General features: G+C 32.9%; 1 protein-coding gene across 5 annotated transcripts in view; it reads right to left on the bottom strand.

Moving 5' to 3' along the window:
* Nucleotides 1-8,394: 8,394 nt before the first annotated feature.
* LOC106870480 (tyrosine-protein kinase Fer) overlaps nt 8,395-18,226 on the bottom strand; it is a 145,307-nt gene continuing 135,475 nt past the window's right edge. For 4 of the 5 annotated variants that reach the window (XM_014916589.3, XM_014916591.3, XM_014916592.3 and 1 more), the window contains 5 exons: nt 17,234-17,447; nt 16,043-16,166; nt 15,250-15,401; nt 13,435-13,557; nt 9,409-12,706 (listed from right to left, as the gene is read on the bottom strand). In XM_014916589.3, the coding sequence (XP_014772075.1) occupies nt 12,567-12,706; nt 13,435-13,557; nt 15,250-15,401; nt 16,043-16,166; nt 17,234-17,447 (753 nt within the window). In that variant the 3' untranslated portion in view covers nt 9,409-12,566. Of the gene's footprint in view, nt 12,707-13,434; nt 13,558-15,249; nt 15,402-16,042; nt 16,167-17,233; nt 17,448-18,226 lie in introns of all 5 variants that reach the window. The other variant, XM_089365819.1, reaches the window with a different exon arrangement.

Below are 18,226 nucleotides of genomic sequence, written 5' to 3'. Positions count from 1 at the left end.
TATTAGTAGTGGTAGTAGTTGAAGAAGTAGTGGTAGCACTGGTGCTGTATCTTCATTTTCAGAAAATTGTGAGGAAAGAAAGACGACACGCGTGTATTTCGAATGTGTATTTCGGATAAATGTGTAGTTTTTAGGCTGCTATTTCTAGCAAGTCAAGCCTTTATCTAATAGTATTAGATAAACAATCTTTCGAAGTCGGCGAGAGAGAGAGAGAGAGAGAGCGATTGGACCAGGGAGGTTATCTTTTCGAAGTCGGCGAGAAGCGGAGGAATTGATGAGTATGCGAGACAGAAAGTGTCTGTTATGTCATGGAGAAAAAAAGAGATAACAGATTCTTTTAATCGCTTTTTGTAATGAGTGAATATGTGATTGACAGAGAGAGAGAGAGAGATTATGAATGTGTGAATGACTTCGGTGACACACACAACAACATACGTACGTACACACCTATTGCATACATGTTTTTTTGTATGTATATATAAATATATATATATGAAAGATAAGTATTTTCAGTGGAAAAGCTGTGAGATTTGGTTGTTGTTTCTAGCACATCCCAAGACCACACTCCTCATTTTCACTCTCATATGTATTGATGTTTTTTCAATATTTTTCTCTCATTAAACACATTTTGTGGAATTATGATGCCGAAGTAACACACGCGTGGTCTGTTGGTGGGATATAAGCAACAACCGAAAAATGGTAATTAAAATTTTTTATCCCCCACATTTCTCTAACAAAAGTATACTGTTAAAATGAATCATCTTTGACATTCCACCTTTTTGAAATCACTGTGGATAAATGCCAGCAATGACCTCAGACTCTCCAATATTTTGAATTATAAACAGAAACAACCGAGGCCGGGCAGTGGGATAAAATCATAAATTAAAAATATTTTTTTATTACATAAATGTGTTTATGGAGAGAAAAGTATTGAAAAACATCAATACATGCGTGAGTGAGAAAGAAACGAGGAGGGTTGTCATGGGATGTGCTAGAAACAACAGCCAAATCTCCCTTAAATCACACACTTTCTTCTGAGAATATTTACAATTCTTTTTTTTTCTACTGGGAAGGATCCTACCATAGTTTTACGTGCAAAAGAATTCGCCAAAATTGGTCCGGAGTGTGATAGTGAGGTGGTGGGGGAGTAAAAAAGAATAAATTTTGAACAGGTATCTTCATAAAAAAGATGCCCCCCCCCCCCTGTTAAATTCACGAAAAGCGTTGTTATACTGCGTGCTATCCGGAGTGACCCTTCAGTGCCATTACTTCCACCCCAATCCTCTTTACAGACTTATACAGTAGATCCGTAAGTACTATACTCATAAAAGTGCCGTCTGAAGCGGATCGCTACATTGCCTCCTCCCCAAATAAGCTACAGGCATTGATTGTAGAAGTCTTCTGTCAGTGGTTTGTTTTATAAAACATTGTATGTAGTTGTAAAATTTTTATACTTCAATAATAATGTTTTAGTTCTTTGATATGATTGTTTCTTGAAGGTATGTCTATATTTCAACAAAACATTATATTACTTTTTCCGGGCATCAAACAACCGGTCGTACATACACTGGTATATATACAGATATCATGCTCGTGCGTGCGCACATGTATTTGTCCCCGCCACCGATTGACAACCGGCGTTGGTTAGTTTTCATCCTTGTAAAAATAGAAATCTTTGTGTGTAATTTGGGGAAGATTTTGCTGTTATATCTAGAAGATGGTTAGAAAACACACTAAAAACAAAAAGCATGTAAAAATAAAAAGAAAGAAAACAGAACACCAAAGCTGAATGAAGTTAATAGATTGCAATCACAAATAATTTTACTAGACATTCAGTGCTGTCTTAAAGAATGGGCACATTGAGCAGTTGCCCACGGCCCTCAAGAGTCTAGGGGCCCAATTCTGATCTGTATGCTGTAGCTTACTGCCAATAAATAAATACTGTAGGGTCCAGTGCACTGATTACCTAAGGCCTATGATGTTGCTAAGATGGCCCTATAGATATTTAATGTTTAGGAATTTGTTCCTAATTTAGCAGTTTAGTGGTTACTGAATTAATTAAATTATACATTTAAATTAAAAATAACAACAACAAAGCTATGCATTTAAAAAAAATTTTATTCAGCAATATATTCTTTTTTCTTTCATTAATTAAAGAAGACAGTTTGAAGAAATACTTTCATGCACAATTTTTTTTTTTCATTATTGTCTCAGGATATTTCTGAAGATAGGGTTTCAAACATTAGTTTAGAGGAAGTGTAACAAAAGAAAGAGCAGGTGATGAAGGAGTTGTTTGCTGGAAGCAAAGGAATGAGGTGTGGAGTGCTAAAAAAAAAAAAAAAAATGGTGAAGAGGAATGTTTTTTTTTTTTTTTTTAAAGCAGTCACAAATGCTTTTGTCACTAGATAAATGAAGTGTAGAAGCTACAGAGACACAGCCTTCTGGAGGAATCTTTTGGTAAATAACCTTACCAAAAAGAACACACAAATGGAAGACATAAAGCTTAGTGAAAAGCATAAATACTTCCATGTTTCCTAGATAGCAATAATAATATTGCTTTTAGTAGCAACAAAAAGAAAATTAGAGATGATAATTTGCCACACTATTTTGTTAGAGTGAATATATAGATAGAAGTAGACATTTGTGGAGAATATTTTTGACAACACTAACAATTCTGTGCAGTGACAATGTTAAACGAGGAAGCTGGATCTGAATGGTTTTTTTAAAATTAGTCTCAGTATTATTGATATTGTTATTATTATTATTACCGTTGTTATTAAATTTCATTAAAACTAATGCAGAAAGTTAGTGTGCGTATAGCTACAGATTTTGGAAAAACAAATAAAAGAAATGTTATCCAAAACAAATTAAATTCTTCATTATTAAGGATTTTGTTTTTTTTACTATTTAGTAGGAGGAAAAAAATAATCACACATCTAGTAATCAAGATCATGTAATTATTTATTAATAGCATTACATGTTTCGAAGTTTTATATTTGGTGATTTAGGATGTGTGGTATCAAACTAGTTTACCTTTTAGTACATCACAATACATTACTGGTTCTTCATCCAGACAAAGCATCTGTTTTAAGAATATTATAATTCCAATTTTTCAACACAGAATCATCTATGTTTTCTGTGTTAAAACTAATAACATGTATATTCTTTAAATACAAACACAGTATCAACAAAACTCATACTGCAAGGAATCTCTGCTTGAATGCCAGACAGTATATGATACAAATACAAAATGAGTGTAAAACAATCTTTTTATTTATACTTTGTTGTATCTTGGGAGGGTCATTATAATAATAAACACATGCACTGGTTCAATTTCACTTCTTTATTACAAGTGAATTGATTAGTTTAACTAATCAATTGCGTAATTACTCTCTACTCCAGGTCTGCTTCAAATCTTCAGATTTGAAGCAGTTCTGGAGTAGAGAGCAGGCATATCATTGATGAGGTCATGAATGTCAACCAAAGGACTTTGACAAATAACCAACTGATTAACCAAGAGATTAATCAAGCAATCAATTAGTTAGTTGGTTAAATAACTATACAAACTGACTAATAATGAAGAAGTGAAATTGAACTAGTGCTTGTGTTTGTTATTGTTAACAATGATTACCCCAAGGTGCAACAAAATTTGTTTCAACACACAAGTTCACATCAAGAATCTTGCAAACCAAATACAAAAACAAAATATTTTACCTAATGATTTCTGGCCCTAACATGAGACAATAACTTTACATATAATCCACTTATTTGAAAGAGCCAACCAAACAAATATTTGTATCCTACCAAACAATGAAGACATCCTGAGAACTATCCAATTTTTAAAGGTATGTAATCCTGTCAACTCTATTATAGTTTGTAAATTTGAATAAGTTTGTAAGCTAATGAGGAGATATGAATTTTTGTTTTACAACTTAACAGGGTCCAACTTTTGGACTTTGAACTGTTAGAATTTGCATCTTCCTTTGGCATAGAAATGTTATAAACTGATTAACCTAATTCTTTATTAAATTTTGCAGATGCAAACTAGTAATCTCTAACTGCCTTGGTCTCTGGGTTTTAAGAAATTATACATAATAGTTTTCAAAGAAACCATTAATATGAAATAAAAGATTAATTCAATAGTACAGATGACATATGAATGCATAAACTAATGTTTGTTTGTTTTTTTTTCTTTGAGAAAATTTTATTGATTGTAATATGCTATTAAAAATGTTTAATAACATGTTCCTTCTCCCAGATTAAAAGTAATTGAAAATATGACTAATTAAATAAAAATAATAATAAAAAAAACAAAAAAAACACTCCATCTTTTCTTTAACTTGTAAATATGCATACATACCTATGCTTATACATACATGTCCATACAGACACATGCACACATTTATATGCATATATATATATATATATATATATATATATATATATATAAAGAGAGGGAGAGAGATTTATATACACATATGTAGATATGTGTGTATATATACATATGTGCATATATATATATATATATATATATAAAAACACATATATATATATATAAACACACACACATATATATATATATATATATATAAACACACATATATATATATATAAATACATACACAAATTTATATGCATATATATATACATACATACAAGCAAACATAATATACAACTGTGTGTGTGTGTAATTTTACATATGATAGCCACATATATGCATTTATATAAATAGACACATTTATATGCATATATATATATATATATATATATACACACACACACACACATATATACAAACATAATATACAAACACCTGTGTGTGTGTGTGTGATTTTACATATGATAGCCACAAAAATCTGTGCACTTATGAGAATATGCGCTTGATATTTAACATGAATCTGAGATGGTACGGTAAATACAGATTTTGAGACCGAAAAACATTAATATACAGTTATTTCCCTTTAAAAGGTTTGTCAAGTATTGACAAATAATTTGTTAAGATATCAGAACAGCCACTGGAAGTAACTTTTACAAAAATAAACAGAAAAGAATATCGCAATGTGTTTACTTAGTAAATGAAGTTCCTGCAATTACAAATTAAATGCGATCTTCTTTTAACAGACATTTTGTAGCCATCATATACAAGAATCCTGAAGATTTCAAACCAATTACTATATTGATTTATAGATAACTTATAATAATTGTTATAGTTTTTTTTTTTTTTTCTATAGTGTGAAGTTAACCGAAAATAAAAAAAATAAAAGAAAAAAACATGTATTATGAAATAACAACAACAAAAAATATATAGGAAAAATAACAAAACAACAACAAAAACATCAATTTTTTTTTTTTTTTTTTAGTTTAGTTTTCCAACTAAGATAGATTTTCCAAAATTTTCTTTTCCAGCAGCCTTTTCTTTACGATTGTTTTTCGTTTTTCTTTTTAATTACTGACCATTTTTCAGAAAAGCACACATACATTTTAAAGATGATATACATATTACGTACAGTAAAATATCAGGGACATCAACATACAATAAGAGTCAAAGAAATTGTTTTCATATTATACAAATAATAATAATAATAGTAATGGTTTCAAATTTTGGTACAAGGCCAGCAATTTCGGGGAAGGGGATAAGTCGATTAGATCAACCCCAGGTGTTCAACTGGTCCTTCTTTAATCAACCCCAAAGGGATGAAAGGCAAAGTCCACCTCAGCAGAATTTGAACCCAGACTGCAAAGACGTACAAAATGCTGCAAAGCATGCTACTGATTCTGCCACCTCACCTCCATGATGATGATGATAATAATAATAATAATAGTAATCTATATTATTTTCTATTATAAGCACAAGGCCTGAAATTCTGGAGGGGAAGGGGTAAGTCTCAATTACATCGACCCCAATACTCAATTGGCACTTATTTTATCGATTCTGAAAGAATGAAAGGCCAAGTCAACCTTGGCAGAATTTGAACTCAGAATGTAAAGAGTCGGAAAGAAATGTCACAAAGCATTTTGTCCAACTTCCTAACAATTCTACCAGTTCACCGCTTTAATAATAATAATAATAATAATAATAATAATCCTTTCTACTGGAAGCACAAGGCCTCAGATTTGGGGGAAGGGATTACGTTGATTACATCAACTCCGGTGCATAACTGGTACTAATTTAATCAACCCCGAAAGGATGAAAGGCAAAGTTGACCTCGGCAGAATTTGAACTCAGACCATAAAGACAGGCGAAATACCACTAAGCATTTTTCCCGATGTACTAACGATTCTGCCAGCTCACCGCCTTGATAATAATAATAATAACAATAATAATAATGATAATGATGATGATGATGATAGTAATTGTTTCAAACATAGGCACTAAGTCACAAACTTTTGGTGAGGAGAGTTCAATAATATTGATTGATCCAGTACTCAGCTGGTATAAATTTTATCGATCCTGAGAGGATGAAAATTAAAGTTAACCCAACAGGATCTGAGTTCAGTCTGGGAATGTAGCAAAATGCCACAAGGCATTTTTATTCAGTGCTCTACAGACTCACCACTCTCTAATAAAATTATTATTAATAATAATAATAAAAATAATAATAATAAAGGCAAGGTCAACCTCGGTGGAATTTGAACTCAGAGTGTAGCGACGGGCGAAATACTACTAAGTATTTTGCCCAGCACATTAATGATTCTGCCAAATAATAATAATAATAATGATTTCAAATTTTGCCACAAGGCCAGCAATTTTAGGGGGGAAGGGCATTTGTTGATTACATTGACCCCAGTATTTGATTGGTATTTTGTTTTATCGACCTCAAAAAAATGAAAGACAAAGTCAACTTCAGAATGTAAAGAGCTCACATAAATACAACTAAGTATTTTTTGCAATGCTCTAATGATTCTGCCAGCCAATAATAATAATAATAATAATAATAATGATAATAATAAGAATAATCTTTTCTACTATAGGCACAAAACTTGACATTTCAGATGAGCGGGCTAGTTGATTACAACAACCCTACTAATGCATGACAGGTACTTATTTTATCAGTCCTGAAAGGACGAAAGGCAAAGTTGACCTTGGCAGCATTTGAACTTCGAATGTACAAGAGTGGAAGAAATGCCACTCAGCATTTTGTCTGGCATGCTAATGATTCTGCCAATGATAATATTAGATTTCTTACATAGGAACAAAACCAGGCATTTGGGATAAAGGGACAGTCAGACATTCCGACCAACCAGTATTTGACTGGCACTTTATTTCATTGACCTTAAAGAATAAAAGTAAAGGTTACTTTGCTGAGATTTCAGCTCAAAATGTAAGAAGCCAGGACAAATACTGCAAGGCAGTTTTGTCGACACTAATTCTGCTCGTAATGATTTCTAATCTAGACACAGGATCACAAATTTTGAGGAAGGTTCAAGTTGATTAAATCACCTCACCCTAGTATTTGATTGATGTTTATGTTATCTACTTCCCCACTAGTTTGCCCACCTCAAGCTGAAGGCTGAAAGGCAGAGGTGACATTTGAACTCTGAACATAAATGGACAAAACCAAATGCTGTAAGGCATTTTATTTAGTCTAGCACTCAACTGATTTTGCGATAGAATCATCTTTTCTACTAAAAACACAAGGCCTGAAGTTTTGGGGAAGAAAACTAGTTGATTACATCGGCCCCAGTGCTCAACTGGTACTTATCATATTGACCCTTAAAAATGAAAGGCAAAGTAAATCTTGGCAGAATTTAAACTCAGAACATAAAGACGGATGAAATATTGCTAAGCATTTTGTCTGGTGTGGTAATGATTTTGTCAGCTCATCACCCTTCTATTTTGTCTTATAATAATTATTAATATCAATAACATTTATGATGACCATTTAGTTATATAACAACAACTTTGTAATAGACGAAAAGATTTGAACAGACCTTCTGAGTGAATAAACGCATTTAAATGTATGTTTGTTTCCAAAGCAGTATCACATCATGTCATACAGCAATGAAGATTTCAAGAAGGGTTTTCTCTACAGAAGAAACTGCTTTATATCAATTTACTCTTCCAAAAATATTTTGCTGATTGCATAATCCTTTAAGCACCAAATTACATTACTTCAACAGCAGTTAATTAAAGAATGCACAGTTATAGCTCAAAATAAAATTTTTCTTTAATTAAAAATAAAAAGTGAAAATACAATTTTGAGCTCAAATTACATTTTCAACTAAAACGCTTTTTTTTTTTTTTTTTTTCTCTCAATAAAATAAATAATTTGAAATCAATAAATATATTTGAAAAATATACAAAATTGGTAATAAAAATGTCAGCTTTTGAATTTAAATTATTGAAATGAAAATAAGAAAATTCAGGTGAAATAAAATAAGAAATATTTAAAATAAAATTTCTAAGGATCTGCAATTTATTTCTGTCTTTCTTTTTTCAAATTTTATTTTTGAAACATATATTTGGAAGACATTTGCATGTTTCCTGCAAAATTCCATTCAGATCAGCAGAAACAAGAAATAACAATAGACTTAAGATATTTGAGACCATGCAAAGAACATTTAAAGCCAGTTCAATCATCAAATTATTAAGGAAGTAAAAAAAAAAAACATAATAATTAAAAGAAATTATAATCACCTATAAGTGGAATTATTTGACAGCAATTTTGGTCAGTATAATTTTTTAATAATTCAAGAAAAAAATAATTTTTAGAAGAATCTGTTAAATCTTCCACATTGCCTGATTTTCAGAATTTTCAATGTCATTTTCAGGTATCTAAAACCTTTGGAAATTCAATTCAAAGATGCTTTTCGTTTCATTTTTTTTTTTTTTATCATCTTTTTGATGAAGAGTGGTTCTTTAAGTTTAATTCTTGATGTAAAACCGTTTAGCAATATAATTGTAAGTGTCTCCTTTTCGTACAGGAGCCAACGTTGATTCTACATCAACTATGAGCCAGAAGAAGATGAAAAAAGAATACATCTTCATTATAATTCTTGATTTAAAAAAAATTGACAGTGGGTTAAGGTGGAACAAGGGTAATTTAGTTCTGGAAGTTGTTCACAATATCCGATTGATTGATGTGGTTTCTGGAGTATTTCTGAAAATACTTTCTTCAACTTTACAGGAAGTGTACAGACATTCATATTTGAAATTTTGTCATGGTTAATCCCTCAAGTATAAAATATAGTCAGTAAGATAAGACATAAGCTACCCAAAAGAAACAAAAGGATTAAACGATAGAAAGTAAAATTAAATGATAATGTATAAACGTTAACATTATTCCCAACATAAAATACGATTTGAGGTATGTGAGGCAACACCCATTAAACCTTTGAATCAGTAATAGAAGAGGTTGCTTATAGAATAGAGGACTGATGATAATGGATGAGGAAGAGGAGAAGGACTGAAGGGAGGAAAAATGGATGCGGTGAACCGACAAATGAGAGATGAGAGACGAGAGAGAGATCAGAGAAACAGAATTATGGTGTCAAGGGCGATCTATGAGGTTTTGAGAAAACTGAAGAAATCAGCAAAGACAAGAGAGCAGCAGCAGAGTAAACCATTCTGCAGACCTGTGCAACGCACACTGTAACACAAGGGGGATAACAATGATGATAACAACAACGACAATTACTGCTCAAATCCCTTTCAAGTTGTATTTGCAAGCACGAGATTTATTTTTATTACGTACACAACTGATACCAGCAGGTGCTGAGTCTTGCTATTATATAATCTGCCACCTAAAACCAACAATCCATGATACTGATTAAAGGAACTACTACTACTACTACTACTACTATTACTATGCTAGTGCTATATAAACAAAAATAGGCATGCAATTATCACTGTCCTTCACACACAGCACACAGAGAGGAGCTAAACAAGGGGACCTCTACGCAGTTACTCAGCAGTCAAATCTTCTTCAAATCATAACCTACCATCTTAAAAAAAGGAGGACACAATTGAAGAGTAATATATCCCTAAATTGACTTTGAACACTTTTGATGATAGGTCTGCTCAATCAATGGTGACTGACCAGAGGCTAACAACAAGAAAAATGCACATCTAATGAATTTGATAATCTTAATATTTTCAAGAGAAGTAGGAAAAATAACTAAGAATAATATCTAAATAACTAATGGCTATTTGACTTAATAGTATGTCTTATACAGGCAGGTGGTTTTGAAGTTTACAACGAGGGGTCTATGAGAGTATGTTCATGCTTTCTCAAAGAAATTAGCAACATAAGCAATGCGAAATGGTCACAACTTGTCACCAAGCCACTTTTTGAATTTGCAGGTGATTCACTGCAATTTTAAGTCCAAAGATTAAATATCTTTCATTTATGGGAACTCTAGGGAGGAATAAAATTTGTATGACCTTAAAAAGGTGTGTGTGTGTGAGTATGCATGAATAAAACAGATTCTTTGTGTTAGAAGGGTAGGATGTATTGAGAATTAGTATGAAAAGTTAGTGTTTAACATAAACACAAATCCCAAACAGTTGGTTACGTCCATTCCTGTATTTTACAGGTGTACTGAAATGGCAAAGTCAGGTTCGGCAAGATTTGAAGTAAGAACATAAAATGCAATAACCAAATGCTGTGAGACATATTTTCCCTGTCACTGTATGGATTCTGGAATTCCATTGCCTTTAAAAAGTAACAATAGCACAACAGATATATGACTACAGAAGAAAGAATTAACATCATACCAGCATCTACATCACATCACGTATCACTAAATCCTCAGTGGGGGCTGCCATGGCACTGCAGATGATTTTCTGACAATGCAAGATCTGGCATAGTCAAAGCCAATGGAGCAGCACCCTCTTGAACACAAGAGAAGTGCCGAGCTTGATTTTGTAGGTACACCAGCTGTTTTATACAGTAATGTAGCAGGAATAGGAGTGAATGGGTAGTGAGAGAGAAAAAAAGGTATTAGCTGGAGGTATCAGAAGATACCCTAGAGAGGAGAAAATTTTAAGGTTGGCACTCAATACAATTGGTTTAATTAAACCAAGTATTTAGAACTGACAGAACACACTGGTCCCCAAATAATTATTTGTTTTTCCTGTTGTAGAATCAAATTCTTAGGATTTCTGTGTTTTTATAATAGATTCTTTGTCAATTTTGATAAAAATTACCAATTTGATATGATGAAGAGAGAGTCTGAATGTATATGCTAAATATACACTTTGTTGGAAATGTGTTGTCTATGTGTGTATGTGTTTGTGTGTAAGTAGGTTGGTTGGTTGATTGGCAGGAATAGAGGTATCCTTATGGCCATTATATTATGTATAAAAATAATTTTAGATATGTGTGTGTGTGTGTGTGTGCATATATGTAAGAAGGGAGAGGGATATATATATATATATATATATATATACACATATACATACATATATAGATGGATGGATATGTGGATGGATTGATGGATAGAGAGAAAGAATATGAAAGTAAATGGAAAAGATATTTGTATGAAAGTGTCGATGCATGGGAGAGAGAAGAGCTGCAATTTCTTTCACATTACATGTTTGTCACAGGGAAAGGCTGAAAAGAAGCCAGTGACAAACTGTAAAGTCTTCTAGAAATAATAAAAATATGTGTGCAAGTTGGAGGTCATTGTAACTTCTAGAAAAATCCTCATATCTTCAGTTGGTCATCATAACTACCAGTGATTATTACCTTCATTATTTCATCAAATATCTCACAGTTATGAAAGTTTATTCTTTACTTTTAGGGGTGTTTGGTTTTTTTACTTTTATAGTTAGGGTAATAAAAAATAGATAATGGATAATAATAATAAAAAAAAAATGCAGCTAGAAAAATATAATTTTCTGATAGCAAATGATATTTTTTTTTTATTTAAGGGTGTTTTCAGGTGGCATTGCAGGGTTTGAAATATTTCAATAAAAAGAAACAAAACATGTGTCAGAAATTAAGGTAAGAGCAAGGGAAAAGACTGCAATAGAGTAGAATTATAAGTGATAGAGATGAAGTGAAAATAGATCTGTAAATTTGCTGGATAAAATTTATAAAAATTGGACTCAGATGTAGAAAATGCAGTCAGCTTAGAAAAAGAGGAATAAAAATAGTTAAAAAGAATGATTAATCTCTGAATCCCATCCCATTAAAAAAATTAAATTATAAGATATCGGAAAAAGCAACCCAAGTTTTAAAGCAATTTCCCTTTAATAATTTTTCTTTCATTTCTCTTTTTTTTTTTTTCTCTCCCTGTGAAATTTTAAGTTAAATATATTTATTGCCTACTTTTGCTTGGGATTTTTTCTTTAAATATAAAAATTAGACAAAGAAAATATGTAGTCCATTTGATTCTTTTTAATCTGTACAAAATCCTAACCATTTCTTCAAGATAATTCTTTCTCTTTTTTCATTCTGAAAGAAAAACATAGCAAAAGAGAGGAATGGGTTTCTTTCTCATTTTGCTATACATTTCACTCTAGGATAGACAGCACTCTAAAAATGCTTTCATGTTTAATAATTTGTTGCCTAGAAACAAATTTCAGTTTGTTGCGTAGTAACAATGCCTAATTCTTAAATCTAGATGGTTGCTAAGATTTTCTTTAATTCCTTGTTGATTTCATCAAAATGAGGTCGAGCTTCTGGATCGTACTTCCAGCACCGGTGCATCAGTTCATATATTTCCTCAGGTGTTCCTTGAGGTGCTGGCATACGGTAGCCTAATGTAGAAAAGGAGAAAAAAACACATGAACATGCTTAGAACGAAAAGTAGCCTAATGTAGAAAAAGAGAAAAAAACACATTAACATGCTTAGAACGAAAAGTTACAAGTCAGTAAAATCAAACCAGTTACTTCATGAATGAAGTGCATTATTTGAATAAATGTATCATGTTTCTGATAGACAATCTCTAGAAATATTACCGAAAATCTATTGTATCTTGTATATTCTTTTACATTATCAATTTCCCCATGTTCGCGTCGGTAAGATATGGAGTGATTGTTTTAACAGCTGGATGCTTTTTCAATTAATAACTGCTATTATATATGCTTATCATCTAAGAATATATTCGATTACATCCAGTTTCATGTGTAAAAGGTTGCATTCATGATTACATGAACAAGAGAACGTCAAAATCTCACACGCTTATAAATTTTACCAAGGGGAGAAAACTCTGTAAAATTTAATTTTTAGGTACATCCACTTGTATGCAAAAATGACACCCAACTTATTAACACCATGACTTTATGATACGCAGGTATAAATTTAACAAAAGGCAAAAACAATAGAAATTACTCATAAACATCAATGCTTTGTAGCGCTCTCTCTCTCTCTCTCTCTCTCTCTGCTAAGGTTGCTACTCAGCTGTGAATCTCTTAAGAAACGTTTTATTTCATATTTTTCATGATCGTAATTTCAAACAAGGCAAACGATTGCTGTCATATTTACCTGCATCAATTCGTTCCTTCGCTTGTGCATTGCTCATACCTTGATAAGGTGTAAGCCCGGAAGAGAAAACCTCCCACATAAGAATGCCAAAACTCCATACATCACACAGTGACGTATATTTTCCTGAAATGTAACAAATAATAAAACAGTGAAGATAATTTTCTTAAAAGGTGTGTGTATGTGTTTGTGTACGCATATGTCTGTACATTTGCACCTTATCTATCCATTCATATTTATATATAAGAATAATACATTTTATATCTTTGTTTTCTCTCTTCCATTTGCTTCAGTTATTAGACTGCGGTCATGCTGGGGCACCGCCTTGGAGGGTTTTGGTCAAACAAATCGAACCCCAGGACTTTTTTTTGCGAAAGCCTAGTACTTATTCGATCAAGCTCTATTGTTGAACCATTAAGTTCCTGGGACGTAAACACACCAGCACCGGTTGTCAAGCAGTGGTGGGGGACAAACACAGACACCAAAACACACACACACATATATATATCATCATCATCATCATCGTTTAACGTCCGCTTTCCATGCTAGCATGGGTTGGACGATTTGACTGAGGACTGGTGAAACCGGATGGCAACACCAGGCTCCAATCTAATTTGGCAGAGTTTCTACAGCTGGATGCCCTTCCTAACGCCAACGTTATATATAATATACGATGGGCTTCTCTCAGTTTCTGTCAACCAAATCCAATAACAAGGCCTTGGCTTTGGTTGGCCTCAGGCTATAGGAGAAGACACTTGCCCAAGGAGCCATACATTACGTTGTAGTCACCAAGCTAAACATACGTTTCATAAATTTGAATAATAGCATAATAGGCAAAACAGGAGCACTCCATCAGTTACGACAAAGAGGGTCCCAGCTGATGCGATCAATGGAACAGCTTGCTCGTGAAATTAACATGCAAGTGGCTGAGCACTCCACAAACACTTGTACCCTTAATGTAGTTCTCAGGGAGATTCAGTGTGAAACAGAATGTGACAAGGCTAGCCCTTTGAAATACAGGTACTACTCATTTTTGCTAACTGAGTGGACTGGGGAAATGTGAAATAAAGTGTCTTGCTCAAGGACACAACGCGTCACCAGAAATTGAACTCATGACCTTACGATTGTAAGCCAAATGCCCTAACCACTAAGCCATGTGCCTTTGCATAATATATAATATTAAAACAAAACTGTAATTATAAGATTGCAATGTTATTATCAGTTCAAATATGCTTTATGCCCATTCAGACTGATAAAAACATTGCAATTTTCATGAAAGAAAATTACCAGAGAACTTTCATCTAATTCTTCCAAATCATTCTGTTAAAACTCTATTGAAGCCATTTGTGGGGGAATTTTTTTTTTTTTATCACTGCAACTGGTCGCACACCACAAGTTTTAACAAAACCTACTGAAGCAAGCCAGCATGCTCACAGCATTACCATGGGCGATGGCGAGGCTAAAGCATTGGGAAAGCCAAGCCCCCTCACGGGCATCACTTGATGCCTCAGTAAGGTGAGCTGCGATCATTGACAAAAACTTTGTCACCATTAAACTGGTTGTTAAAACATATAAAATTAACATGAAACTTTGATGGAAGGCTTTAATTTAGATCACTTTAGAAATGGAAGCTGGTATCCATAGAATCAGGTGTAGATGCAGGAAGGTTGGTAACAAAAGGGTTAAAAAGTGCAATTATATCATATATATTTCAGGTGACTGAAAGCTATACCTAAAGGTGGACACAACACTTGGTAGACCAAGTAAGATCTAATATAAACTTTAATGAGAAAATAAAGAAAAAACAAAATTATTAACCATAGTTCAATGCTTCTGGAGCAGTCCATTTGATAGGAATTTGTTTCATTCCATCTGACACAACATACATCTCTTCTTCACGAGACATACCAAAGTCAGAAATCTTTATGACGCTGTTTTCTCCAACAAGACAGTTGCGTGCTGCCAAATCCCTGAAATAAAATAACACAACTTAGCGAGAATCTCTCAAACTTGGTTGCTTTATGTAAAACATAATAATACATTAAAATATAATTTAATCCTTTTATGACCAGTTATGTCTTCTTAATTACTTTTCAAAATAACAAGGAATTTAACGCTGAATTTCTTTGTTTCATAAGAATTTTTATCGGGAATTATGTATTGAATCCAATATTGTTATATTTTGTAAAAATTATATTATCTAACCCTTTAGCATTCAAACTGACCATATCTGGCCAAAATGTTCTCCTTGTTTTATGTTTAAACTGACCAGATTCAGCCTTTCACATATACTTAGAATGTCACTCTAAAAATATACAATCACACCATCAAGATATCAAAGCTATGAGATAATGCATGATTAATCCAAAACGTTGTGAATAAATATGCATAACATTTGACAATGCAGTGCCCAGTACAGAAATTGAAACTACAGTTTTATGATGGTGAGTGCAACACCCCAACTACTAGGCCATGTATGCATGCATTCACCATGAGGTGACATTAATGTATTTTATATTTGTTTTGAATGGCTGAATGGTTGGATAGTGTTAGGCCCAGATTCACTTAGTTGATAAAATAGAAAATTTGTAAAACTGAAAGACAGCAATACCTGTGTATACAGTTTTTACTCTCTAGGTAATTCATTCCACTAGAAGCATTCTCGCACATTAATACCAGCTGATTTCGTGTCTGTTGTCGTCCATTTTTTCGCAAAAATAACAACAATGACCCACCTGACAAAAAAAACAAAGCAAAAATAATAATTATTAGATAAAGTGACAGTTAGATAAGAATATAGTTAAGGTCACTAATGGAAGTGGACATACTGGATAGGAGGTCAGTAAGATTAATTATAGTGTAAATATTAAATCTTAATTTTTTATATCTTAATTAGGCGTGGTTGTGTGGTAAGAAGCTCGCTTCTCAACCACATGGTTCTGGGTCAGTCCCACTGCATGGCATTTTGGGCAAGTGTCTTATACTATAGCCTCAAACCAATCAAAACCTTGTGAGTGGATTTGGTAGATGGAAACTGAAAAGAAGCCCATCATATATGTGTGTGTGTTTGTGCCAATAACCTCACCATTGCTTGACAACTGGTGTTGGTGTGTTTATGTCCCTGTAAACTAGCAGTTCAGCAAAAGAGATCAATGAAATAACCACTAGGTTTTAAAAAAATACTAGGGTCGATTCATTCGACTAAAAATTCTTCAAAGCATGGCCACAGTCCAATGACTGAAACAAGTAAAAGTTAAAAGAAAAGATCTGTTGTCATTATACTTTACTAAAAGAGACACACATGCACATACACACACACACACACACACACAAGCACATGCAGTTTTTGGAAGAATAAGATTCCATTCTCATAATACTAATGTGCATTATGAATATACACATTTGTGTACATATGTCTTCCTTTACTTGTGTTAGTCATTTGACTGTGGCCATGCGGGGGCACTGCCTTGAAGGGTTTTAGTTGAACAGATTGATCCCCAGTACTAATTTTTTAAAGTCCGGTGCTTATTCTGTGAGTCTGTTTTGCCAAACCACTAAGTTATGAGCATATTAAACCAACAGCAGTTGTCAAACACAGGCACACATACATGACTGGCTTCCATATAGTTTCCACCAACCAAAGTCACTCACAGAGTATTGGACAGCCTGGGCTGATAGTAGAAGACATCTGCTCAAGATGCTGTGAAGAGGGATTGAACCCAAAACCACATGGTTGCAAAGCAAGCTTCTTAATCATACAGCCAATATTTTGTCTTTGAAATTTTTTCATAACAGTCCTTACCTTCAACATACTCCATGACAATCATGACAGGTTTTCTCTGGGCTGCAATGCCAATGAATTTTACGATATTTGGATGATCGTATTGTTTTAGAATACGCCCTTCTTGCAAGAAGGTTTTTCGTTGTTCCTCAGTTAAACTATCTCGACATGTTTTTACCGCTACCACCTTGTCTTCTGGTTTATATTTACCCTTGTACACTTCACCAAAATTACCCTGAGTGAAAGAAAAAGACAAAAATATTTAACATCATAGAAACGTTCTAATTATATACATTTATGTGTTAAGGCAGAAACATCAATTTAGAGACATTTATGTTACTTTTTCTATGTAATACATAGCATAGGTAGTTCCAGTCAACAAATTCAATCGTTAAGAAAAGTTCTTCAGATCTCTCAAAATGAGGTTTATTATATAGTGGCTACGTACCAAAGATTAGTTGACTAAAGTCATTATACAGCTGGTAAGCAATGAATAGAAGGGACTTACTCTATAATTTATATGTATTAATCTCTATAAAAAATCACACTTCTCTATAAATAATCACACTTCAAAGGAGTAGGGTGAAATCCTGTCTATAAACTGAACAGTCGCACAATCTCTTGGAGAATTTTTAAGAGTTGAATGCTTGATGCCAACTACTGTATCATATAAGCAAGTTAAAATTAATATTTTTAATGCAGTGAGGATTAAAAAACTATTTAGAAATAATCACACAGTGAGGAAATGACAGTATTATTTAAAGACTGATATTGTTATAATTATTCTAGTATGTATGGGAGACAACTCCAGGCATATTTTGGTCTTATTAGGCCTCCTCAGTACATGCATAGATTTCATTATACTTGTTGAAGTAGTGAGGAGAGAATCATTGCAGCCTACAGATTAACTAGAGAGGAGGATGAGTTAATAGAATAGGGATCATAGCACCAAATTGAAAATCTGGTGGGTTTTTTTATCCAAGACAATCCCTAACACTCAACAACTCAGTTCAC

The sequence above is a fragment of the Octopus bimaculoides genome, chromosome 18 (genome assembly GCF_046866305.1).
Source record: "Octopus bimaculoides isolate indiv1 chromosome 18, ASM4686630v1, whole genome shotgun sequence".
In the NCBI taxonomy this organism is placed as follows: Eukaryota; Metazoa; Mollusca; class Cephalopoda; order Octopoda; family Octopodidae; genus Octopus; species Octopus bimaculoides.
Note: the sequence above shows the minus strand (reverse complement) of the source record. Positions and strands in the feature narration are given on the sequence as shown.